Source organism: Pseudochaenichthys georgianus, chromosome 3 (genome assembly GCF_902827115.2).
Source record: "Pseudochaenichthys georgianus chromosome 3, fPseGeo1.2, whole genome shotgun sequence".
NCBI lineage: Eukaryota > Metazoa > Chordata > Actinopteri > Perciformes > Channichthyidae > Pseudochaenichthys > Pseudochaenichthys georgianus.
The window spans coordinates 40,394,672-40,420,164 of record NC_047505.1 but is presented as its reverse complement, the minus strand read 5'-3'; the positions used below and the strand labels follow the sequence as shown (position 1 = coordinate 40,420,164).

General features: G+C 41.8%; 2 protein-coding genes across 2 annotated transcripts in view; one reads left to right on the top strand and one right to left on the bottom strand.

Annotated features, from left to right (window-relative positions):
• immp1l (inner mitochondrial membrane peptidase subunit 1) overlaps positions 1-11,067 on the bottom strand; it is a 35,610-nt gene extending 24,543 nt beyond the window's left edge. Inside the window, exon 1 of the mRNA XM_034079758.2 lies at positions 10,992-11,067. Within this exon, the coding sequence (XP_033935649.1) occupies positions 10,992-11,015 (24 nt within the window). The 5' untranslated portion in view covers positions 11,016-11,067. The remainder of the gene's footprint in view (positions 1-10,991) is intronic.
• Positions 1-25,493, top strand: part of elp4 (elongator acetyltransferase complex subunit 4) — a 53,632-nt gene that overhangs the window by 12,364 nt on the left and 15,775 nt on the right. The window contains exons 7-9 of the mRNA XM_034079745.2: positions 2,575-2,763; positions 7,619-7,727; positions 10,322-10,428. Of these exons, the coding sequence (XP_033935636.1) occupies positions 2,575-2,763; positions 7,619-7,727; positions 10,322-10,428 (405 nt within the window). The remainder of the gene's footprint in view (positions 1-2,574; positions 2,764-7,618; positions 7,728-10,321; positions 10,429-25,493) is intronic.

Here is a 25,493-nt window from a genome sequence, read left to right as displayed (position 1 = left end):
CTGAACAAGAAAACACTTCAACCTTAGGCTGAGATCTCTTCATGTTATGGGATATCAAAGCTTCAACCATCACGTTAGTTAGACTGGAGTGTTAAAAATAACTTCAGTGTGGTTAAATGATTTGATTGAACAAAAAGCACCTACCACTCATATTTGATCACACATATACATTTCCATGATCACAAGTTTACATATTTATTTCTTTTCAAGTAACGCTGGAGATGGACAGGAAATAGGGAGAGTTTTTAAACGGTTCCCCTTCCATTGTTTGTGGATTTGGTTTTGGCTCTTATATTGGCTAAAAAAACAATGCTGAAAAACATTAGACATGCAGTAAGCTGCCGCTAGCAGCGAAGCAACACAACATGTTTGTGTGCATTTTCTCTTCTCACTAATTGTTACATAATGTGAAGTCATTCTGGTGCTTACAGGTTTGTGTTTCAAATGTGTGCTTCCAGCCGTGCTAATTATTATAAGCCCAGTCAAACTATTGTGCTTTTAAAGTATCATGTGTGAGCCGCATTCAAGGAGCAATTTTAAAAGAGAGAAAGTAAAACAGCGTCTGTGACCTGCAGCTCTTCTGTCACATTCCAACCACCACTTGTCTGGAGTCTGTTCACCTCTCTGTCACCTGCTCGGGTTGGGCCTCACCTGTGTGTCCCAGCTGTGCGTGTCTTACCTTTGACATACATCTTTTTAATAATCATCAGTCCCTTACAGAATGCCAGAAACAACCATGGTCCCTTCTGTTTCCCACAGGACCCAGTGTAATCCTCTTAACACTGTGATGTGCCTGTATATATGGATATATACGGGACGAGTGTTTGTGTGTGTGTCTGCGCCTCCTGTGTCTTATTCACCTACTTTCGATGACCCCTCTGCTCGTCACCTGGAGCCACCTCTCCCCCTGTCAATCTCGCACAGGGTTTACCTCTAGTACCCCCCACCCTCCCTCCCCAAGCGCTGTCACTCACACGCCAGATTAACTGCTGACATCATTAAAGCAGTGTGGCCGCCTGACATGCTGTTGGCACAGTCGAGGAATGCAGAGCGGCACAGAGCGACATGGGCACTGGCACAAGAATGCCCAGTATGGGTGATAATCAGTGTGCGTGTGAGTTTATGTTTATTTGTGATTCTGCCATTATGGACTGGTAACAAGATGCAGATTTGATATAAACCGTGTAATGTTAATAACAGATTACATCAAGGGTTAATCTCCCAGAACATTTTTTTTTTTTGGAGTCTTTTGAGATGAATGGGACAGGGGTGGCAGCAGGACTGTGAGTCTGCTCAGTGATTGGCTGGTGATTAGGTTGTGCTCCCAGGCTGGCTGCAGTCTATATGGCTGGCCTCGGTTCCTTGGCTGGACTCAACTGGCACTGTTCCCTGATTTTTCTATAGGCTAAACTATAGGAGTTAAGTTTGGCTTCTCCTCTTGGTGCCACAGCAACAGTCGTGTTACCACAACCCCCCCCTGCTGGGCTGCAGACATAGAAATCGAATTCTTATTCTCTGGCCCCCCAAGACCTGCGTAGGCAAAGCCTGTTAAACAAAGAAAGGGCATATCTAACAACCACAAAGGCCCACACAAAACACTTACACTTAAGTATAGTAAGGTATAGAGATGTAGCACTGATTTGGAATGCCGTAGCAGAGGATAAATGTAGTCCGGTGTGAGAGTCCTCCTTTGGGAAACTATGAGCCAACTGTGGAAAACTCCAGAAACAATGGGGTTTATTTTTCTTAGATGCCTGTGATTCTGATCCAGATTCAAACGAAGCTTAGGTCATACTGTTGGGAGAGGAAGCGATGGGGAGTAGGGTAGAGGAGATTTTGGGAGGGTTGAGATAATAGAGGGGGAGGGATGAAAGAGAGGAGAGGCTGGAATAAAACAAAAAAAGGAAAAAGTGAGCAGATTTTGGGCCAGAGCTTTGTTAATCACTCTTGGCTCTCACCTCAGTAATCAGGAGCCACCCTGAAGAAACTCCAAATAAAAGGCAATTGTAGGAAAGGTTAAAAAACCTCTCACAGTTTGGACAGCTCCTCCATTCTCTCAGTTTCAGTGATATATATCCCACCACTGTTTGGCCACTTTTTCTCTGTCTTCATGAGAGTGGATTACTGTTGATCTCTTATGGTGGGTTGGGGGGGTTGTTTCAAGGGAAGGCACTCCACCCTTACCCAGGCCCCCTTGGCTGCAGAGCATCGCTGTTGTGCCAAGAATGTGCTGGGGTTTCTGGGTGGCGGCCATATTGGAAGCCTGTCTGACAGGTCCATTGTGTGTGTGTCAGATGGCCTCTGTGATTGGGCAGTTGTGTCCAGTCACGTTTGGGCACCGATCGTCTGTGCTGGTGAGCAGACTGTCCAGTCGCTCTCTCCAAGAGTTTGGGAATAGTACCCATAACAGCACCTTTCCAAACTATTCCAAAAGCAGCAACATTTAAATCTTCAGATGCACTGGGAGAACTTTAAATAAAGAAAAAAGTGTATTACTGCATGAGTAGAAAGTTACATTCTTGACTTGCTTTTTGGTTTTCCTGACCCCTTCTTTGTGCTTCTTCTTTTTCATAGTCAAATTCACGTAACATCCTGCGAATCGGGCTTCACTCTCTTGGCTCGGCTCTGTGGGGTGATGACCTGTGTTGCCATGACAACCCTAAAAATGGCCGCGCCCTCACTACCTTTCTCTATGGACTGCGTGCTTTGCTGAGGTCTTCGCTGTCAGTGGCAGTAGTTACTTTGCCTTCACATCTCATCCAGGTAAGACTCTTTTTTGACACACGAACAACAACTCTGTGCAGTTCACAAGCATCAGCATGAACTCAGGATACATTTATATGATCAAACATTACATACATCTGATATATAACTGATGTATACACTTTTGATGCTAGTTTTAAAAAGTCGATAACAGTTTGTCATTCGTTTCTAAAATGTGTGGTGCTGCTGATATAATACCTCGACATCCAAAGTTTACAGTATGTTTTGCATTATTCAATTCTACATCTATATGTCTTTGCTTCTCTGCTGTGTTTTAAACCACCACCGCCAATTAATAACGCACTTTGAAATGACTTGAATTTACAGATAATAGACAGTTTGGATTTTTGGTGCGTGGTTTGGCCCATGTGCCTTTTCTTTGTCTCGTTTCGTTAATGGGAAACAAAGTTTGAAGTCTTTTGTAGTGGGGCCTCCTCTTGACCCTGTAGTTCAGTGTCAACCTGGTATGACTCAGGCCTGAGCGGGGGCCTCTTCCTCACGCATCGCTCTCCCAACAGACCCAGTCGAGTGCACACTTCATTCAAAGGCCTCTGGATCTATGTTTGTTTGTTTGTTTGGGCTTTTAATTGCTTGAAGCGTTACACAATGAGAGTGTGTGTCTGTGTTCATGCATTTTATTCTCTTACAAATATCCCTCCGTTAGTTGTGTGAGTCTCAGGCTGTGTGTGTGTTTATGTATGGGTTGGGGGGGGTTATGAGTCTGCGTGCATGCGTCTGTGTACAGTCTGGCCTCTCAGTGTGAAGGTGGAGTCATCTGCTGAGGCATATGGCAAACCACAGCCCTCCCCCAGACAGTGGACCGTAGAAGCACACTTACCAGAAAAGCCATCTGAGACGTTCTACTTAAATGTTTTATCTTGCCTACACGTAAATCACCCTACTTCTTGATTCTCTTCAATCACAACAGCATGGAAACACAATAGTCTACATTGGTTTATATAAAGATATAGGTTGATTCTTAACTTTCAGAAGAGCTGTGTTGTCACAACATGCTCTGGCTTCAAGCCTATATACTCAGTGCACAGCGGCCTTGGCCTAGTCAAAAAAGGTAGAGTGGCTAACTAGCAGATGTCAGCTGTGGTGGGAGCGGTCCCCCTGTCCCTCTCCGGCCTGGCCTCCAAACCCTTAATCTGTCCCCTCCCCCTTCTCCACCCTGGGGAGTGAAGTGAATGAGCGGGTGAGGAAGAGGATAGGGGGACATTTTGGACTGAATCAGGTGTTGGGTGACTAAGCCAACATGGAGGTAATGAGAGGCTGTTAGGATGGGTATCTATGAATTGACCTTATGATTAGTTTAATTACACTTGGTCTTTGATCAGCTGATCTCACCAAGGTGTGCAGGCTGCTAATTTCAACTTAATGACAACAATATGTCTGGTACTTTAACAATTTGTGTGTTAGCAGAGCTTCTTTCCGCAACTACCTTTCCTTATCTTAGTTAACGTGGCCTTTTTAAGACTGTCTAGACTAGTAGTAGTGGGCTAGCTGGCCGAGAACGCGCTGGACTCTCTATCCATTATTGAGCAGCTTGGGAAGTTGAGCAACTCACTGAAAGCCTCCTCACAGCGGCCCAGTGCCACAGTCCATCTGAAACATTAATTAGGCTTGTCCTAGCCCGGTCCTCCTCCATCATACTATCGCCTGCCACCACCCCCACAAGTAAACACACACAAACACAAAACACACAGTCGTCACTAAGATGCATCCATATACACCTCACCTGCTGCTCAGACTAAGTGGTGTTCTGAATCTATGCAAATATTTAGACTTTGGACTGGTCAGGCAGAGTTGTTGTGTTGCTACAAAACCACAACTCCAGGTTCAGTTGACCTTTACTAATTTGAATCTAAAGCTGCAATCAGCAGATTAATTGCATCATTGATTAATCTGCTGATTATGTTCTATGTATACAAAGATTATGAAAGACGTATATGAAAACGTAGGAGAATTGTCAAAAACCAAAACGTATGTTATTTACTTTCACATAAGACAATAAAAAAGCAGAAAATCCTGATTTGTAAAATAAAGTTATTAATTTGTCTTAAAATGTTGTGTTTTTCAAAACTGTAAAATATTTGTGAAACAACATATTTTATTAGCATGTTGTTATTTGTAATTTGTATATTAAAGGTCACCTATCATGCTATTTTTTGGCAATAGCATAGGTCTCAGATATATAAAAATATATAAAAAACATGTCTATGAAGTGTTTTGCTCAAAATACCAAACAGATCACCCATTCTAGCCATGCCTCATATCCCTCTAGTCTATTCACTTCCTGTTTCAAAAGTGCTGATTTGGGGTATAAAGCTTTAAAAAAAATAAAAATTGATAAAAAATACACATTTCCGATATTACGTAATATCGGACGCAAATCTGGATCAGCTCTGTTGTACCCCCGTTTTTAGAGATTTGGGTCGGAGGAAAAGAGAGAGGGTTTTATTTTCTGACGATGTGTGAGTTCCCTGACACACCGGGGACACATATTTATGTATAAAATACATCAAAAAGTGCATTTTGCATGATAGGTCCCCTTATATTAAATTCCCTTAAACTAAGCAGACTTTTTTAGCTCAAGAGCAAATGTTACTTCGTGGCTCTTTATTACAAATTAATATTAGTTTTTACATCTTAAAGGTGGGGTAGGTAAGTTTGAGAAACCGGCTCGAGGTCGCTAGAATTTGAAAATACACAACCGGAGAAAATCTGCCACTTCCTTATAGAGCCCCTCCTCCAACACACACGAATGTGCACATGACCAATGAGGGCACGAGATAAGTTTGTGCCCCGATGGAAGGCTGACAGGCAGGTAGGCTATTGTACTTTTTACAGTATTACGGCTTCTACAGATGACATTTTTTTATGGATTTTTTGTCAAAGCACTTAAGATATTCATTGCTATCGAGATGTTAAGAGCATTCCATGGAATATAACAAAAAATGTATCTCGAGCCGGTTTCTGAAACTTACCTACCCCACCTTTAATCTGTCTAATTTTGTTACGTAAAATTGTGTTTTTTACACATGTTTAAGTATTTTCAAACAAGAGCATGTATCTATAATAATCATGAAAAATGCAACTATGAGTTATATTTTATAGTGGAGAAACTGTGCCTGTGTTCAGATAAGATTTTTTTTGGAGCAACACCTGCTTCCAATCCTAGCCTTGGAAGTGTGCATTTATTCTGTCTCATATATAGACTCTACTCTCCAAAGACATTGAACAGAACGAAAGACATCTGCCTCCCTCAGAGTGATGTATTGAATTTTGAGTTTGTATACATAATATATCAATTTTCAAAAAGCAAACTAAAGTACAGAGAGACATACAGCCGAAACCTGATAAGTCAAACATCTGTGATGAAATGGTGTTCATCACTAACTGGTTACATGAATTGACTGTGGTGGATTCAATCAAGTTAAGATGCTGCAGGGTAAATGAAGGCTGGCTCTCCCTATGATCTGTCAGTCAGTGACGGTCAGCGGAGGCTCTGGGTGTTCAGGGGATTTGCACTGATGGAATCTGAGCTAATTGAGCCAGCATATACTTTCATTGCAGAATGGAGGACACTCTAGTTTGAGCTCGTTATCAATTATGAATACGATTTAAAAAAAGATGTAGACCTCCTAAAACTCAAGGAGCTGTGTACCACGTGCATGTCTTGCTGACGTCATTCTGCCTTTCTGCCCCTGCTCCGAGCAGCTCTATGACTTTGAAACTTTTGAGTCTTTGCCAAAGAGCCTCATCTTTGTATTCAAGTAAGCACAGAATAATTATTATGGCCTAGACAGACCAGCACAGACAAAGTTTTCGCAAACCCTCTCTCTCTCTCTCTCTCTCTCTCTCTCTCTCTCTCTCTCTCTCTCTCTCTCTCTCTCTCTCTCTCTCTCTCTCTCTCTCTCTCTCTCTCTCTCTCGTACAAACGCTATTGGCCATACTGTACCATTAGTTGTTTAAGAAACTGTCTTAGCCAAACTCTTACACTGACTTTAATTGCTGCATTTAAGTGACCTCAGATACCCTGTAAGTGCTGGCAGTCCTGACTGGTAGGATATGCATACTTTAAAAGTAGGACAAAAATGAAAAGGAAGAAGAAAGAGTGGGGAAAAGACATGAAGGCATGAAAACTGCATTAGGCGGTGGCAGCCAACACAGAGAGAAGGATGTGAATGATTCAAGAGGCAAAAGGATTAATAATGCAGGACTCCCTCTTTGCCTCCATCCCAGTGTCCCTCTCTCTCACCCTCTTCTGCCTTTACCCTCTGCCTCCACCCTTTTGTATGTTTCTCATTCTTTCTGTCTGCTGTACTGTTCGCCCCTGATGTGTCCTCTTTGTTGTCAAGTCAATCACCTAACCAGTAGGGGGAGCCCTCCCCATCGAGCCTCCACTACTTTCTCCCACTTCCTTTCTGTCCTCCCCCGCTGTGTGCCAGTATGAAAGTGTGCCCCAACTGTGAGCCTTACTGTAATAATTGTTCTTCCATGAAGTAAAATAATGATGTGTTGCCACTTGCCATTGACTTCATAGGCCACGTTTGAAGATGTATGCCTGATGTAAGGTTTTAGTTCATTTACCTGCCCAAACATCACCTGTGTAACCTATCAGGGCTCTTTCTCCTCATCACCCTCACCTAAGCCTTGGGCAGAAATGACCTGGCCACGGGACATGATGACCTCATTTAATTGCAACACTGATGGCCCGTCAGGAGGCTTTTAATTACCTGCTCATGTTTCTCTCTCTCTCTCTCCCTCCCTCTCTCTCTCTCTCTCTCTCTCTCTCTCTCTCTCTCTCTCTCTCTCTCTCTCTCTCACACTCACTCTCTCGACCCTACAGGACAGAGCTCTAATGGGCAGCATAACCAGGCTATGTGACAATGCCATAGCCCTGGAATCATTCAAAGGCTCTGAGAGAGAGACTAACCCACTCTACAAAGATTACCATGGTAAGAACACACACACACACACACACACACACACACACACACACACACACACACACACACACACACACACACACACACACACACACACACACACACACACTCGCTTATCTTTCTGTCTCTTTTCCCTCAGACACACACGTACACACAAGCAGTGCATTAAGGCTGGGGCTGGGTTGTGGATGGAGGCAGGGCAGCCCCCTTGCAGGCCAGGCTGTCAGTGCGCGTTAGTGTGCTGCTGCTCAATCAGACGTGCTCCTCAGTAGACAGGCCGGGGGGGATTCAGCTGCCACGCTGTACCCCCTCTCCCTCGCACCCTCACCCACTCCATCCCTGCCTCCCCCCCTCCAGCACAGCCTCTCTCCCTCTCGCCTCGCCCTCTCTCCATCCCCAGTCCCATACCCCTGAGGCTCTGGAGCAGAGCAGACCAACACTGGGGAATCGATATTCTCACCATCACTCTCTCTTCCTCTCTGCTTGTATCTCTCCATCCCTCGCTCAATGTCTCCATGGCCAGCATGCTCTGCTAATAAATGGAGGGCAAGGCTTTCAGTAGAGGGAAGAGGACACCAATAAGGGACGAGTGGAGAGACGGAAACGAAGAAAAGGAGGGGGGGAAACATAGTTTGTCTCTGCTCTCTCCGGCCTTGCCATCACTTTTCTTTTACGGTTTTATCATTCGTTCTTTCTCTTGTTTGCTTCCCTCTTTTCTATCACACTCTCCGCAAATAAAGGTCAGTTTAAGCGAGTGGGGTATTTTTAGCCATGCCTCTCGAACTCTCCGACTCACTCTTGCGCTTTTTCTCTCGTTTCCCCCCCTCCCTCCTCGGGGTTAGACGGCCTCGGTTGTGACGGATGAAGGGATGAGGAGTAAAAACATTCAATGGCAGATTTTGGTTTCATCCAACAGCATGTTTTATTTAGATAACCCATCCCATAGTGACCACATTCCTCTTCATTGTAAAGGCAGGTGGCATGTAAACGCATGTATTATTTGAGCGTTGTGGGGCATCATTAAAAAAAAAAATTTGGAGTACAAAATTGTTCTTTGGGATTTGCAATTAATATTGTTTGAATTTCTCGTTCAAGAATATATTTGCTGTCTGTTTAACCAGCCAGTAAGATTCTGGTTGTGTTATGAAATACATTTATGTGCATGAATGTTTTGATGTGAGTGCAAACGCATCTGGTATGAGTGTGGGAGTGCGTGCGGATGCGCGTGCGTGCGTGCGTGTTTGCGGCAGCAGTTCAGGGCTGCTCAAAGCATGCTGGGAAGCCTGTCACTGCAAATCAGGCAAGGGAAAATCACCCAAGTGCACAGAGGAGAGAACCCACCATCCCCCACTTTCTGTGTCTGTCTCACTTTCTCCATTACTCTCTCGATTTCTTCTTTTCTCTCTCACGATCATTTATACCATCCCACTTCTTTTGTACTTTTCCAGTTTTATTCAAATGTAACTTTGTGGGGACAGGAAAAGTGAAACACAGAGTTAAAAAAGTGCTGCAAAACGTCCCTTTACCCTTTGCAGGAATCCCTGACTTGTATTTGTGTACTGCCCCTCATTGCTCTACTGTGTCCTTTAATTGGCAAATGTACTTTACAGTACACCCATGCTCCAGCCTGTAGGGAAAATAAAGAGCGTAGGATTATCAATTTAGAAATGTTGTTTGTCAATATCTGATAATAAGTAATTTCTCTGGTCTAAGCAACTTTGATGCTTAGTGCAGATGTAGGTGTCAAAAGATATTGGTTTGTTTATGACTGTCCTACTACATGCACTCAATTAGACCAGCACACTTTACTTCAAAATGTAGTATCGATTTGTGTAAACATCTTTCAAAATTCTTACTATCCAACATTTTGGGATAAACAGGTGGATTATTGAAAGTTTCCTTTTTAAGATGCTGACTTCAATGCGTCAAATGAAAACAAGAGGTGTCAATCATCAACATCGACCAATGGGGGCCAGAGATATGGCAAATCCACCCAAATGACCCCAGAAGTGGTTTTTTTTTCTAAACCTCTATAAAAAGGTCAAATGTCACTTGTTTTACATCAATCTTGATACAGGGTACTTATTATATGTTATAGTTTGGATTCCTAAAGCTTGTAGTCTGCTATCCCATCATTCAAGGGTGGTTTTCACTATAAGTATTGTAATGTGGGTTTTTTGGACGGACACTATAATTTACATTTTCTTACTATGTTCAATCTGAATTTACTTTAAAATAAATAAAATTATATTGATTCTGACTTATCTACATCCAACTCACAGGTTTATCATTGCTTAGAGAAAAAAGATGATTAATTTACCCCTTTTAGAAGGGAAGATATAGTCATTTGTTCTGGGAATGTCATTTTCGAGCCTGAGACCTGAAAAACAGGCTTGGGGCTTAACAGGTTAAGATTATAGTTTTTTTTTTTTTTTAAAGAGATAAACCTCTGCCTAAATTGTATTTTTAAGGACTATATTAAAAGACAGACGCAGATAAAAACATGGACATCATACAACAATACTACTAGAATGTAGTGTTATATTGCTTTTTTGCATTGTTCAGCCCATTCGGTTTTAATATGCTTTCATCGTTTTTCACAGGTCTGATACATGTACGCCAAGTACCTCATCTGAACTGTCTGGCGAGTAAACTTCCTGACCACAAGGACCTGGCCTTCAAGCTCAAGAGAAAACAGTTCAGTATTGAGGTAAGTTGTCAACATTACACAGTCTAGCCTGGATTTGAACATAAACAGAACTTGGTTTTATATTGATGATCTCTCTTAGTCTATTTTGTTGCCCCATTTTATTTTCTCTAAAGTCTTTTTACCATTGCAAATCTTCCCATTCACCATGTCCATAGCCAGGCTGAAATCTAGTGCTGATGGTAATGAGACGTCTCTCAAGTCAGCCAAGTTCTGCCAACCTTTTATTATTATTGGGTGTCAAAATAAAAGGTGAAGCTATTGATTATACACTGTTGCTGCCACACTTACTTCAGTGTAGTGTCAAGAGGCAACAGGGTGAAACAAATCTCCATCTATATTCATGAATACGCGAAGAATAAATACTTTTGGCAGTTAAAGTTAAAGGTATAATTCACATTTTATATACAAATACAAGACTATAAACTAATCAGCAGTAGAGACATACATGCATGGACATGTTCCCAGTCATCATGCCAGACAAAAGTGAAGCAACAGCAACAAACATGGTTCCACTATCCACTAGCTCTCAATAGAACAAGCTTTGTACGGTAGGTGCTGCTTACTTTCTCTGGCAGGGCTCTGTTCATTCACTCCACAGCTGGCAACAGCCGTGACCTGTTGAGAAAATGAAGCAGAAGACAGTTGCTTTACCTCATGCTGCAGCCCACCATGACAGTGTAATCAATGGCAGTTTTATGTCAAAGTGGCCAGCCAAACACTATTTAGGATAGATGCAAGACCAGAAGATTACACAATTTGACATATTGCTTCATATCCCTCCAATTCATAGTTTGACTCGACAGTTGGACCACAAAACACTGCAGGGCTAAGTTAAAATGGGCGTTGTGATAGTCATACAAACAGTGCGTGCTCACTGAAAGGTAACAATAGGTGAAGATGTCGAATTTGGCATACATTTATTTTATACTAGATGTGAGAAAGAAGAAAAGTGAGGAGAACAGGAGCAAGTTGGAGAGTAATATCCCTATGAATAGAGGCAAATAAGTATGTCTGTATTCCCAGGATTAGACGGTTCATCTGCAGTGAGTTTTGCACAATGCCTTAAATGTACCATACCGTCCAGCCATAAGTGCTACGAAAGTAACTTACTGGAATCAGATAACTAATTCATACCATGCTGTGAACTATGGTTACGCATCAATACAGTGGCATCTCTTTGAAAATCCCTTCTCATCCTGTGAGATGATGATGATGTTGCATGACTTATTCCTAACAGGTGCTGTATTAGTGACTCTTTGACCAGGTTCATCCATTGGTTGTAGTTCACCTTTTAATTTGCTTTGTCATATTTGCTGTTTTATATATTTGAACTGAACTGGAGCACTGCTGACTCTAGCTACATTCATGACAGCTGCTGGCCTACGTTGCCTCTGAGAGGGCTTACTGTATGTCATTTTGGTGACTCCAAGAAGAACAGGGTGAAGGCGGTGAGGCCTGGAAACAGCCTCAACATCCCTGGCAGAGCACAGCTGCTGCAAAGGGAGATTGGGCAGTGTGTAATGGTGCACAAAATGGACACGTGCAGAGGTTTCGTTCATCAAGGGTATATGATGCGGACATTAGCGCTCATCATGGTGGCACCACCATGTGTTTACCGTTGACTTTCCCCTTAAGATTAGTTAGGCTCTCAGCATGTTTCATAGTTATCTACCACAATATCCAAAATGCTTTCTCTCTGTATTGATTGGGAGTATATATCCCAATACAAGCACCAGTCATATGAAGGATGAGGTTTTTTTCAACAGTTTTTTCTTATCATTTGCAGAGCAACAAATCTGTTTTAGCCACTTGCAACTTCTTCTCTGTACAACGGGCACATGCGGTTCTACAGCTTGTTCTGAATTGTGATTGCGATCCCATTGCAAACTGGCCTCACACATTGTTTTTGAATGTTCATTGGAAATTATAGGGTGCAGACATTCTGCATGTAGGACTATTTCACCTCACAGTTTAATACAGTTCACTACAGTTTACTTGTTGGCTATTTTCTTCATTCCCTGTTTGTATGAACATTCATTTGGGTAGCTATGTTGCTCTGTCTGTACAGAGCAACATAGACATATAGACAGAGCTTACACACAGAACTGATAGATTGTGCGGCCTTTCAATTTCTTCATTCATTATGATTTATGAATTCTTATCCTCTTTCTCTTTCTCTTCCTGTCAGAGACACATCCATGTTGCATGTGTCACATCATCAGTCTCACTCAGCGCAATCAATCTGTCACTGAACTACCACTCTAGAGACAAATTAAGGGGCCCTCCTCTTAGCTCAGGCTCATGATTGGTCCTCATTACATTATCATTACCTTATCACACCCTCTGGTCCTTGGCTCTTAGTGAGTCCTATTGTTTCAGCAGGAGGTGAGGGGGAGGAGAGGAATGCCCACCCCCCTAAACTCTCTCCGCATCCTACGGTCAAACCCCTTCTCATTTTCTGCAAGCCTTCACCATCCTTCTAACCCTTTACTCTGGTCTGCATTGGTCCGCTCCCCCCTCCTTGCTCTGACCCCCTGAATAGGCCACTCTAGTATAGATTTATATGGTTCGTAAAAGTCAAGGTGGTTATCCTCAATGGTCTTTTAATTAGGCTTCTGTATTGGTCAGGCCAGGGGGCAGAGGCCTAAAGCATCCCTGTAGCTCTGTGGGGCCTGGATACTGTGTCATATATCCCAGCAGCACATTGTAAAGACCAAGCTTTGTCTGCCTTCCTTCTTTAAGGAGCTTTATTGGAGTTTTTTTGTTGAATGGCAACCAGGACTTTTCATCATCCAAAACGGCTGATAATGTTGACACAAGAGAGTACATGATATGAAATGTCAATCATAATCCTTGGCCATGGCATGTTTTATGTCTCAGGGAAATTCCCATAGAACATTGCATGATATCACCAGTCAAGCGTCAAATCAGTCAAAACACATGCAATAGGCAATTATTTTCCCTTGCTGGGTTCTGTGGCTTTTTGATTGACTGTCATTAATTAGTACATCACTTTACTTTGAGATGTCACAAAGGTATGAGTGCATGTTGGCTCTGCATCCCTGGTTACACAGGTTGGATTATACCAGTTTACCATTGTATGCCTTGCATGCAGGCCTGCTGTTGTGCTCTGACTACGTGGCTCAGCGTATACTGTGTTTGACCTGTTGGTCAACTGCTGGTGGGCTACTGATTGACACATGATTGGATTTTAAGCCCAGTGTCTGGTGTGTGACAGCTCACACCATCCCTGCTAATCACCTCATTTACTCAAACTACAGGGCTCCTCACCCTGGGGCCACATAATACAACATTCTCTTACCAAGTGCTCACAGTCTGTCTTCTTCCTCATATCTGTTATGGTAATGATTGATCAGTTCTTCAGCTTCTTTCAACTTTTGACCAACATTGTAATTGCTCCGAATCAAGCCTCACACAGATGTTTATCAGCACCATATGTGGATTAATTTGTGATGTTGTGGTGGCAGGTGACAGGTGATTGACAGTGGTAGCTTCTCCCAGGTGGGTCACGCAGCTCCATGACACTCCCAACTGTGAATGGAGTCATGCTGGTAACACATTTTTTAACTGCTGTTTGACTCAGGCTCGTAGCGCCTTAGGAATGCCGAAATATTTATTTGACAGCACACACAGAGTACAAGTTTTGTCAAAAAACAAATATTTTGTGTTCAGCTACTGTAATAATTCACTTTTTTCTAATTCAAAAGGTTTTAGTAGATTATATCCCAGCCTTACACTCGGCACCATCATCAAGGTTCTGTTGGTTCGTGATAAGGTTACCACGACAACAGTTGACGTTTCCAAGAGTTCACACTGCGGTGGATGAGCAGTTATTAGCCATAATGCCTAAAGCCAGAATTAACCCATGGCCCTGTCTGAGCAGGTAGGGGAGTGTTAGGTGTTTAGAAAAGATTAACACATACTCATAGACACACAAACATTGCTCACACCCAAACATAGCGATATTGACATTCATGCAAAGACCAAACATACTTATTGAGAAATGCAAGCACATATGTGACACGCAATGCGTGTGAGAATGTTTTCACTCTTATTAAACACAGACTTCTGTCACTGCTTTCACAATGCAAGATGCTTTGAGGATGAAGCTCTGAAGAATGCAGATGGTACGCAATTATATTCTTGTTACCTCTGTCTGACCCTTTAAACTGACAGCTAATGTGCCTATGGGGTACTGGGGTGCCAGAGGCAGGTCAGAGGGTCAACTACAGTATAAGACGGGGATTTATGTCAAATTAGTCTTTGCCTAGACGGCCTATTTAGAGGTGTCAGTGACAAGCTCTGCCAAAAGGGTCTAAAAGACCTTTTTAAGGAAAACTGTGTACTCCTGGAAACTTTCAGTGATATTAGGATGTTTGTTTAACATTTTATGCATTCATTTTAAAGACATCATTGGATAAAGTCAGTAAGAAGAGATCAGGATGATGAAGGTACTAGGCCCTGACTCGTATTCAAGATCTCGCTGTGCCTTTTTCCACATCGATTAATGGTGGTTATTGTAAATGACTATTTCTGACTCATTAGTACAATTCAAATCAACATCCAAGTCTGAATTCAAAACAGAATACTATATCTTTTAGATATCTTAGGTTAAAAAATGTACAACTTTTCCCCACAATGTAGCACCTCGTCATCATTCAAGGTGCAACCATGGTCAATCAATTAATGCAAACACACGTATTGACTTTAGAGCCTTAAGTTGACATTTGATGGACTGCAGTTTTTCATTTTTCAGTCCAGGATGTTGCCACTTGTTTTATTGCATGCTGTTTTTAGTCTGAACACCATCAAATATGTGCCCAAAAGAGAAATCAGGCACGGTTTCATTCTGTCAGCCAAAGACCAGCGTTGTTATTCTTATTTATTTTTTATTGATAAAGTGCTAGATTGGCAATGCACTGTATTTTTAACCTCTACACGACCAACTTTAAGGATGTCCAATGTCCTTTTATCCCTCATTTCTCGAAATTGACATCAGCCAGCTAGGTTTATTTTTCATCGGAGTGGAAGCAAAAAGGGAGCAGAAAAGGGGGATGAAGAGGATGATGGTGCTGACTAGAAGAAGACTTATGAAGAAGAGGAAGCAGAACCGAAAGAGTCCGAGGGAGATGTATAGAGTAGGTTAATGTTTCTTGGCATGTCCTCAAAACGTCTTTAAGACAACGCCTGTGTCTGCCCCCTGTTGAAGTCTGTGGGTGCCGAGGGAAGGGTGTTAATGGACCTATGTGAGGAACAGAGCAAAGGCTCAGAGAGGAAGGGGGAGGCAAACTCGCAGAGGAGCAGTTAAGTGATTCTCAGGTCAGGTCTAATTAAAATGAGGGCTTTTCCTCAGAGGCACCAAACCGTCTTATTGAGAGAGAAATAAAAAGGGAGGGAAAGAAAGAAAGAATTGCAGAATGAGTTAGACAGAGACCCAGTCCTTAGGGCTTGTTTGTGTATTTGCTTATATGTTTGTTTGTATTCCATGCCTGGTCGTATATGTGCTTTCCATGTCTGAAATAATGCGTGGTACTAAAGATCAGAGAAAAGCCAATGTTGAAAATAACTCGTATAGAGGACGAACTGAACTGGGTAATTTAGTGTTTACTTCCATTAGTGGATCCCAATGACTGTTCGCAGACTGAAATTAAAGTAAATACCAACAATAGGCTTACCTAATGTCTTGACCCTATTAGTAGCAAGTAAAAGATACTTAGGTGCTTTATACATCTGCCTGTGATTCCAACGCCTGCCTTGGGAATCACGATCAGATGGGAATGGACCTTTTGGAATAATATTCTGATTGAATAATTTATACTTCCTCCCTTGGTGCACACCAGCCTCTATCGCATTTTGGAATGAGGTGTGCTTATGGTTTGTGCGTGTATGAGAAAAAGAGAGAGAGAGGGCCCGGTGTAGGCCAGTCAGTGGCACGCGATCGGACCCCTTAGCCGAACAATATTCACAACATACATCAGATTTGCATTTATTATTTAACAGGGATTTTATCTATTCTGCAAATGTGCATTTGTGTTTGAAAAGGCCCAGCTTGTAAGGTCTCTGTGCTGAGTCTTGAGTCTATGGGGGGTGCAAACATGTGCTTCTTTATATGGTTTGTTTGTTATGGTGTTGTATAAATACTGACCTATCTTTAAAACTATTGATTGAAAAAAAAAAACCTCACCAAAGCCAAATATCATAAATAATCCACTGATGTGTTGGCTGGAAATGCAAATGCATGACTAGGTTAGGGTTTCAGAATCATTAGGACTGTGGCATTAACAGTAAATAATGAGTTGTTATAAGAAAATCAAACAGCCAGGGAGAAAACAAAAGAGCATTTTTGTTTGCGGTAGTTGAGTCAAAGCAACGTAAGAGACTATCTGAGACTTTTCCAAATGTGCTGCCCTCTATATTATATCAACACATTGCAGAAATGTTTCTCCCAAACAGTAAGTATTAAAGGAAAACAAAACTGGGCATATGTGCTCCTCCTGCCAGATTGAGTAAGAGTGTGGTCTGCCTGAACACGCCCTGGAAGTGAAGCTGTTTCATCAGTAAGCAGTGAACCCTTAACATGGTCCATGCACCACTCAGACCCCATCAGACCAGACTGGCCACATGGACTCAGACCTGATTATAGTAGCCCCAGTTGTCTTCAGCTCCCATTAGAGATAGAAAAGAAAAGATGCTGTAACTTGCATGCCACCCTGCATCCATGGGGTCTTGTGGTACTATAGGGTATGTGTAAGTGTGTTCAGAAAGGGCTCGCTATTAGCATAATGGTAGTGACTGGGGAACCAGAGGCCCCCTGGTGCTTATAAACTGGGTCTTCACTTTATTATGGCTTCTGAATCCGCTTATTGTTATCTCTTAATTTTGCCTTAGGTCCATGCACTTTTGTGTAAGTTTGGAATAGAATTTGTTTGTTTATTCGCAAGATTGTTGAATGGGTTTTCCGTAGATCCTGTGCTAAACCTCTGTTTTTCCTCACATTCAAGCACAAAATGTTTCCTTTTTCTATTTGTTGTTCATATAAACCTTATACTTGGACATGGTTTTTAAAACAAACTAGTACGCATTATATGATGGAGCTATGAAAAAATATATTTGTTGAGCGTTTCATTTAATAGACATTCAAACAACTATTCACTCTGCATATTTGCCTACAGAGAATAGGACACTTGCATTTGCAATTATGCATATGTTTTTAAAACATACATGATGGTATTTAAAAGTCCAAACACTCAATGATGCTAAATCCTCCAGAGACAATCAATGTCCTTTCTCAAAAGTGCACCTAAACAGACGAAAACTGTTTCTAAGATCTAATCTTGAGTTGAATGCGTTGTGTCTTAGGCTTTTACAGAAAACACTTTTAAGATTGTTACTGATACTTGAATAAAAAGTGGCAAAAGGCAGTAGTTGCCCTGGTTTGGCTGGTGTCATTTTAAACCAGCCAAAATGAAACAGTCCCCTCGCTGCTGTCTGTCCACAGAGAAACTTAAAATTGCCAACATTGGCACAAACGGCTCCGCGGTCGGAGCGGTTCAAAGGTGGAATGTTGATCCGGAGCAGGAGCATCAAACTCAGGAAGGCTCTCTGCTTGGGTCCTAAAAATAACTTTCCCACACTCTCGTTGCTCAGTGTCCTGGGGGGTCAGGAGGAGGAGTGTGTGTATGCATGTGTGCCCACTCAGTGTTTATGTATGTTCTGCAGTTGTAATGTGAACAGTTGAAAACACAAACAATGCGTCTAATGGGATGCTGTCCAATTTTCTATTTGGTTTACTAAATATGTGTTGATTCTCCGTGCTTAAGTCTCTTATTCCTCTTCATCAGTATGGCATAAAAACAATGTTTGCCGTGATTTGGTACAGCATGGAGTTGCATGGACACACGCTCAGATTAGACTGAGTTTGTTGCGTCTTTTTATATTGTTGCTAGTCAACCCCCTGATGAGTCTGATTGTTAGTTCAACACAAACCAGAAACTATAACAACCTTATAGTTGATAGTACAGTGAAAATAAATGACTTTTCTTTTCAGATCACAGTAATTACCCCTGGTAAAGACATGTAGGTTCTTTGGCTATCTAGCAACAGTTCGTACAGATAGCCCGGCTTCCATTTTACCCGATTAGAAAATGGAAAAAACTTAAATGATGTCAGGCATTTTCCCACCCTGAGTTTATTTTTGTTTTACTTGAAGCTTTTAGGGTGCTCCTGAAAGACCGCTAAGTGACCAGAGCAAAGGTAAAACGTGATGCGCTCAGCCACCAAAGCAGATAGCTAAACGCTTCTCTTTTATTGAAGACAATTAAGAAACAGCCGCTCCAGGTTGATAAAATGCACTTGTCTGATAGAATCCTTTTTTCTAAATGCTTTCTCTGTCAGCAGTCCCTCAATGAGTCCTTGCTTGACAAAAACAAATTGGGGGTCTTGATCCTCTTTCTTTCTCTTTATCTTTGAGCACACCATAAAGGCATTTGTTTCAGCTAATCACGGGAGCTACTTAACCCCTGCTACGGTGAATATGGTTGTATTTAAAAAGGATTCACCCAACAGTCAACACAGAGTTGTTTAAAGTCTTGTTGGCCATTGAGAGATGTTGGCCAACCACTGAATGTAGCAGGGCTCATGAATTTTATGAGGGCAAGTGTCCCTGTCCTTCAGAGTTCACAGGTGGCTATTGAAAGGACGGGCCAGATGATGTAGGATAGTTAGGACACATATAGAGCCCTGAATAGACTTTAATTACACTTAGCAGATGAGTAAGGGGGGGCATTCGAAGGACAAGCCCATTTCAAAAGGCAAGTTAGAGGGCAAGGTGACGGCACCTTATCAAAAGGTTTGTGCTTCATTGAAGAGTTAAGTTGCATTTTGGAGTCAGTGGTCTTGTATATTTATGCGGCAAAAATAAAATCATTTTCTGTGTGTGTGTGTGTGTGTGTGTGTGTGTGTGTGTGTGTGTGTGTGTGTGTGTGTGTGTGTGTGTGTGTGTGTGTGTGTGTGTGTGTGTGTGTGTGTGTGTGTGTGTGTGTGTGTGTGTGTGTGTGTGTGTGTGTGTGTGTGTGTGTGTGTGTGTGTGTGTGTGTGTGTGTGTGTGTGTGTGTGTGTGTGTGCTACCTAACGCACATATGTGAAGGTGGGGGAGGCATTGGGTGGGAGAATACTCCAGTGTGTGGCTTAACCAAACTTTCCTTTTGTCCCTAACAATGATGAGTGATGATGAGTGACAGGGGTGTTAGGAGTGGGATCTGGGGAACAGAATGCGCCTAAGCAGTGCTCACCCAAACTCACACAAAAGGCAGCAAAAGGTCAAATCTGAGTCAAGCTTCTTAACCACTGGCAAATAATATTGCACCATGTTATGTGTCACATAGTAAGCTAAAACATGTCGTGTGTTTTTGCTGTGCTTAGGGTGACTTGACATTATGTTGTACGTATTTTCAGTACCATCCTGTCCATGATTTTTCAAGAAGGAATTCATGCAATCGTTTTTAAGTATTCATATTATGTCAGTTATTGATGATCTGGAAATCTTATCACATTGAGTGCATAAGATATCTATTGCTTTTTTCGTTGCCCTCATTTTAAAGTTTAATAATAACAAGGTTTGCCTCAAGATACTTCATCACTTCCCCTCTCTCTGAAGCAAGTAAGAAAACATACACAGTTGTCCTTTTGTTGCGCAAAATCCATACATTCTGCTTGCACAGCCCAACACTATAAACAGAAAGCCCTCCCTTTACCTCCCCCCCTCACACACACACACACACATTATGCCCCACCGCTAGCTAGGGATGAGGAGGACTTGCGTGCAAGTGTTTCCCAGGAGGCAATGGTAGACTGAGGGTTCTGAGGCCTGAGGATGGCTCTAGATGGCGGTTAGCGAGGAACCAGTTTTCTTTTTTTCTTTTTGCCTGCTCTCCTCCTCCCCCTCCCCCTTTCTGAACTCAAGCAGTGATCGTAATGGGGGGTGACAGCTCACCTCTCCCTAGCGTGCCTATGGTCCTCGGAGCGTTATACCCCCCCGTGTAACCCCCCCACCACCACCCCCCAGTCCCGGAAGGCCACAAAGGTTACTCCATATGTCTGAGGATTCTTATGACTCGTTTTTTCTTTCCTCACAAAAGTATTTTTCCTTTCAAGTCCAGAAAGATTTGTATGCATCATATCTGATGTATTTCTGCTTGATCCCTCCATCATAGATATAATATCTGCCAAGTATGGAGTCTATTTTATTATTACATTTGTTGTTCTGTCATCCTCTGTGTCCTGTTCTTCTGTGTGAGTTGAGACTCAGTGGTGTGAAAAGATCCAGGGCCCGGAGTTTCACATCTATTAAAGGGTTTGTGTTTGGACAGCGAAGTGATCTGATGGCCTGATGTTGTACGCTCACTTACACAGACTGTTTGTATGAGGATGATATGTACACTTGCTGCATCACCCACATTGAGCATGCATTTAATCCTGAAATAATTTGTTTTGTTTCAAGTCTCCTACATTGTTTCCTGACTTAACTTTATTTGAAATAAAAGTAAGATAAATGAAAACCACAGCTTAGTTGCTAAATTAAAATGGTGCATTCAAAGGGTGGTACACTCGCTATTGTTTTGTTTACTCAAAGGTACGATTGGAATATTTATTTACTCATATCAGAAATTACCTGCTTACCTGATCAAGAGGAAAGTTACTTAAAAATATCCCACTCTAGATAAATCTCATAGGACGTGAAAGTTAACAGCTCCCTTTGAAGCACATCTTTTAAAACACTTAGACATTCAGAAGTCATCGTTTGAGCTTGAGAAGAGACAGAAGATGCGATGCACAAAATTATAATTAAATCAGTGCACCGAATGTCTTGCATCATTCAATACGTAACACAGCTTGTGTTAGTGTGTGTTTCTTAGACTTTTTGAAGGAGTGTTAATGCTTGTGCAAGTCTTGGATAAACCGGCTAGAGAAGTCGTATAATGGGTAGTGTGTGTATTGAGAGGAGGGTTTGCGTGCTTAGATGGGCGAGGAATAGCGCACAAAAGCATGTGTAGTGGTGAATATTAGAGAAGGCAAAGTGTTAGCAAGGTCACACGGAAATAAGTGCTTTCCCATTTCAAACTCACTCCCTCGTTCCCTCACTCTGTTTCTTTTGTCGGACTCTCCCGCCCTCTACGCCTCTTTTTTTAATCATAGTGAGCTTTTTAAGAGTGGTTCTCTCTCTTCATTCAGAGCCTTTACCCCAACTTAACAACCTTCACACTCACCCGTTACACCTCATTTGCTACCAGACACAAAGTCAGCTTGGCATTTTATACGCTGGTGCCTGTGTTAGGATGTTGTAATCATGGTGAACATTCAATCTAAACTCAATTGCTGAACCTTGTTTGCCCCCATCCCCCCAAAAAGATAGGCAAGCTCTTTTGGAAGTGCACAGACACAGGAGCACTGCTCTGGGAATCAATCTGCAAGCTTAGGATATGCCAAATAAGTGCCAAAGGGTGTGTGTGCAGCTTCCCAGCATCCTCTTCCAGCAGGCTAAAGTGGAATCCCAGCCACGCCCCACATTTCACCCCATGTGATGTTTGGGGACACATTCAACACCGACTCTGGACACGCAGAGGTTTTTTTTTTTTTTTAAACAGATGAGCCTCCTATCTTTTTCTCAATGCAGTGTACAAGTGCATCCCCACTTCGGGCCTAATGGTAGCCTACATATCAGAGAGGAGGCACTGGTCTGGTGTAATCTGACTTGTCTTAATTACAGGCAGTATCCAGTAATAGGCTGCTTCCATAGATATCGGCCATTACAGCAGTGTCTCTGACGGGAGAGGCCTGATTGGCTACGAGCTAGGTGATAAAGAAGCCATGCCTCATTTACCTCCAATTTTTTGTTCACACATCCCTGTATTAAAATCAAGCGTGAAGATGGCAAAGGGCTGTGTTAAACTGATTGATGTGCCCTCCTATGTGGTGGTAGCTAATCTGCTCTCCCTGATTGCATTGTCAGCAATCACTGCTGCTCTATAAGTACATTATTTTACTGGATGGGAGTAGTTTCAGCAAAGTTTCAATGCTGAAGTTTTTCATAAAATATCCAATCTCTGGACTTGTTCAACTTGATGTGAATCTAGGATTTTTTTTCTTCCATTGTGAGCTTATAAACTTCCCATGCTTTATGTGTGGTTTGGTTCACATCCAAACCCTCAGACCAGCAGCTCTTGTCTGCTAATTTGGGTTAACCACAACAAGTGTCCTCAAATAGACTTTACAAACTTGAACAAGAAGTTTGTCTTTCAGCAGACTTTTACTCTTTCCTCTCAACTGTCTGCACTTGTCTGCCTTTATTCTCTCTTCACACGTCCACACACGCCCTCTGATCGAGTCATTGTGGGCTTTCCTTGAGGTTGAGTTTGGATAAAAAAGATATGCAGTGATATCATTGACAACCAGAAGTAGGAAAATGAAACATTCACTTTGCCTCTCTTAGCACCAGAGCAGCATGTGATCTGATGACATGATATGTTTGAGCAATTCCACAGACGACTTCACCATCCATTTCAAATGCCGTAAAACAAAGTCAAACTATTAAAAATAATATACCCATTATTAGTATGGAAATTAGAAACTAGAGTACTGAAAGCTTGTCACTTGAGTGACAGTTAAAGACACTCCTGGTTCAGTGCACTGTATTTAAGATATGTTTGATGTTTTTCAAACTCCATATTTGGCGTATTATCCTTGGGTGGCAGCTCACACCTTGTTGGTATTTAAGACAGATTTCTACGGATATTACCGGATTGTGGTGGCGGTTACATTTAAGGGTGAAGCTCCCTCATAACAGGGAGGTGTCGTCTGCTGACAGATCACTGTCTGGATGAGAGAGCACAGCGGCATCCCACCTCATTACCGTAGCAACACACTAACCGAGGGGACCGACACACTGCTCGCTGTGATTAAGATGTAAATTTCCTCTAATTGGAATGTAAATTCATACATTTATATGAAGACGTCAGCTGTCAGATTGCAATATTGTGTCCTTTTTTCTCCTTCTCCCCTGTTCCCCAGGCAGGGAATAGGTGCCTGTAATCTGTATCATACTCCCGCAGCCCATCCTGGGATTTGCCGTTTGTTTAGTGCCGGGCCCATTGTCCCGCATCCAGCCCGTCATTGTAATGCTTTCCATTCATGTTTCTATGTTTTGTTGAAGTCTGATTTGCTCTCGCTACCTGTGTTTGTTCCTCCATGCATGGATGCGCTACCAGGTCTTCGGGGACGGGGAGAGACTTTCAGACGTGGGGCTGGGGTCATTGGGTGGCCGTATTTTGTGTGTGCATCAATTACTTCTGCTGAATGTTCCTCAATGCAAATAAGTCTGCCACTTTGAGAGGAAGCACATGTATCTGAAGTAATTAATTTTACCCTTGAATGCCAGCTGTGGTGTTTGTGTGACGTGTTCCAAATAGAGCTTTCTCACCAAAAAGGTGTTAATTTAGGGATTTGGCAGATTAAGTAAGTGTGTTTGCCAACATATATGGCCCATATAACTGGGATGTGTCTTATGTCCTGCTCATGTTGTGATTGGGATTGTAAGGTTACATTATTATATTTTGAGACCCAATCACTTTTAAAATGACAGTAGACTAGGTTCTAAATAAATGTTTGCATAGGGGTTCTCCTAAGTGGATGGATGCCATTCAAGAGTGTGTTATTGGTTATAAAATAGTTATGTAGTTAAGCTAATCTTAGCCTTGTTATGTAGTTAAGCTAAGTTTAGCCTTGCAAGTAATTGCAAAATAAGTGCATATTTTCCACACAACACTCTTCTACTGATTGTGAGAGAAAAGGGAAGCTATTACAAAGGATTGAAAGTATTTGTATATGTGATTCTTTTTTTATTAATGTGAGTTCTGGCACTTAAAAACACTTCAGACTTCAGACATAATAAATAATCCTATTTTCACACAACAAGCATTACTAATACCTGTCTCAACAGGTCATGCTCCTGAAATGATCAGGATGCGAAAAACAATGACAAACCTGGAGCAAACTAAATGTAATTTGTGTGAGGAAGTAAAAGAGAGCAAACCTCAATTATGCCTTTTTTTTATGGATGTCTAAAATGTTCCTTTATTAGCCCAACCAATGCAATCAGACCACCGGTGAATTTATCAAAGTGACACATGTTTTATCAATTGCGCCCTAACAGTAAAATAACGCCTTTTTGTGTATAATAAAAAATAATTTAAAAATGTCTTTATGTCCATTAGCACTAGCATGAGCATTGACTATTCTTCCTGGGGTCCTCACACACTCAAAACATACATAAACATACATACAACAAAATTAAAACAAAACAAAACAGCTCATAATTTCATGCAATTTACAGTGAAATGAAGTGAAAACTAAAATGGTCATCCAATTATCGCCATCCTAAGGCCAAACAAAAGTAAATAAAAATAAGTGTACATAATAATATATGCATACATAGCCACAGGCACAGTTCAAATGTACTTTGTAATACTTAAATATTTTTTTAGCAACCTTTTCAAATGTACTTGAGAATTTTCCTGAATGATGTGAACCGGTAAAGAGTTCCAGCTGATCACGGCTCTGTACATGACTGTTTTCTGTCCCATATTTGATTTAGATTTGGGTAATACAAACCTTCCTTCTATTGTATGTCGTGTTTGATAGTTATGTTGTGCATATTGCGCTATAAACCTTTGTGATAATATATCTGGTGAGTGAGTCACTGTAATATTTCTGACAAGATTTAATAAAATATAAGTTGACCTCTGTCTGACAGCTAACCATTTCAGTGTCTCTGGTTCTGTAGGAGCACTGCAGTGCACATCGTGCTGCCTTATTTTGTGCTACTTGTAGTTTGTTTAAATCTTTTTCAGCAGCACTAGACCATATAACCAAACAATAATCAAGCTGCGACAGAACCAAAGCATCCAAAACTTGTCTACTGACATCCATAGGCAAATATTTTACAATTCTTTTTACAAGTGACACACCCCTTCCCATTTTACATACAACAC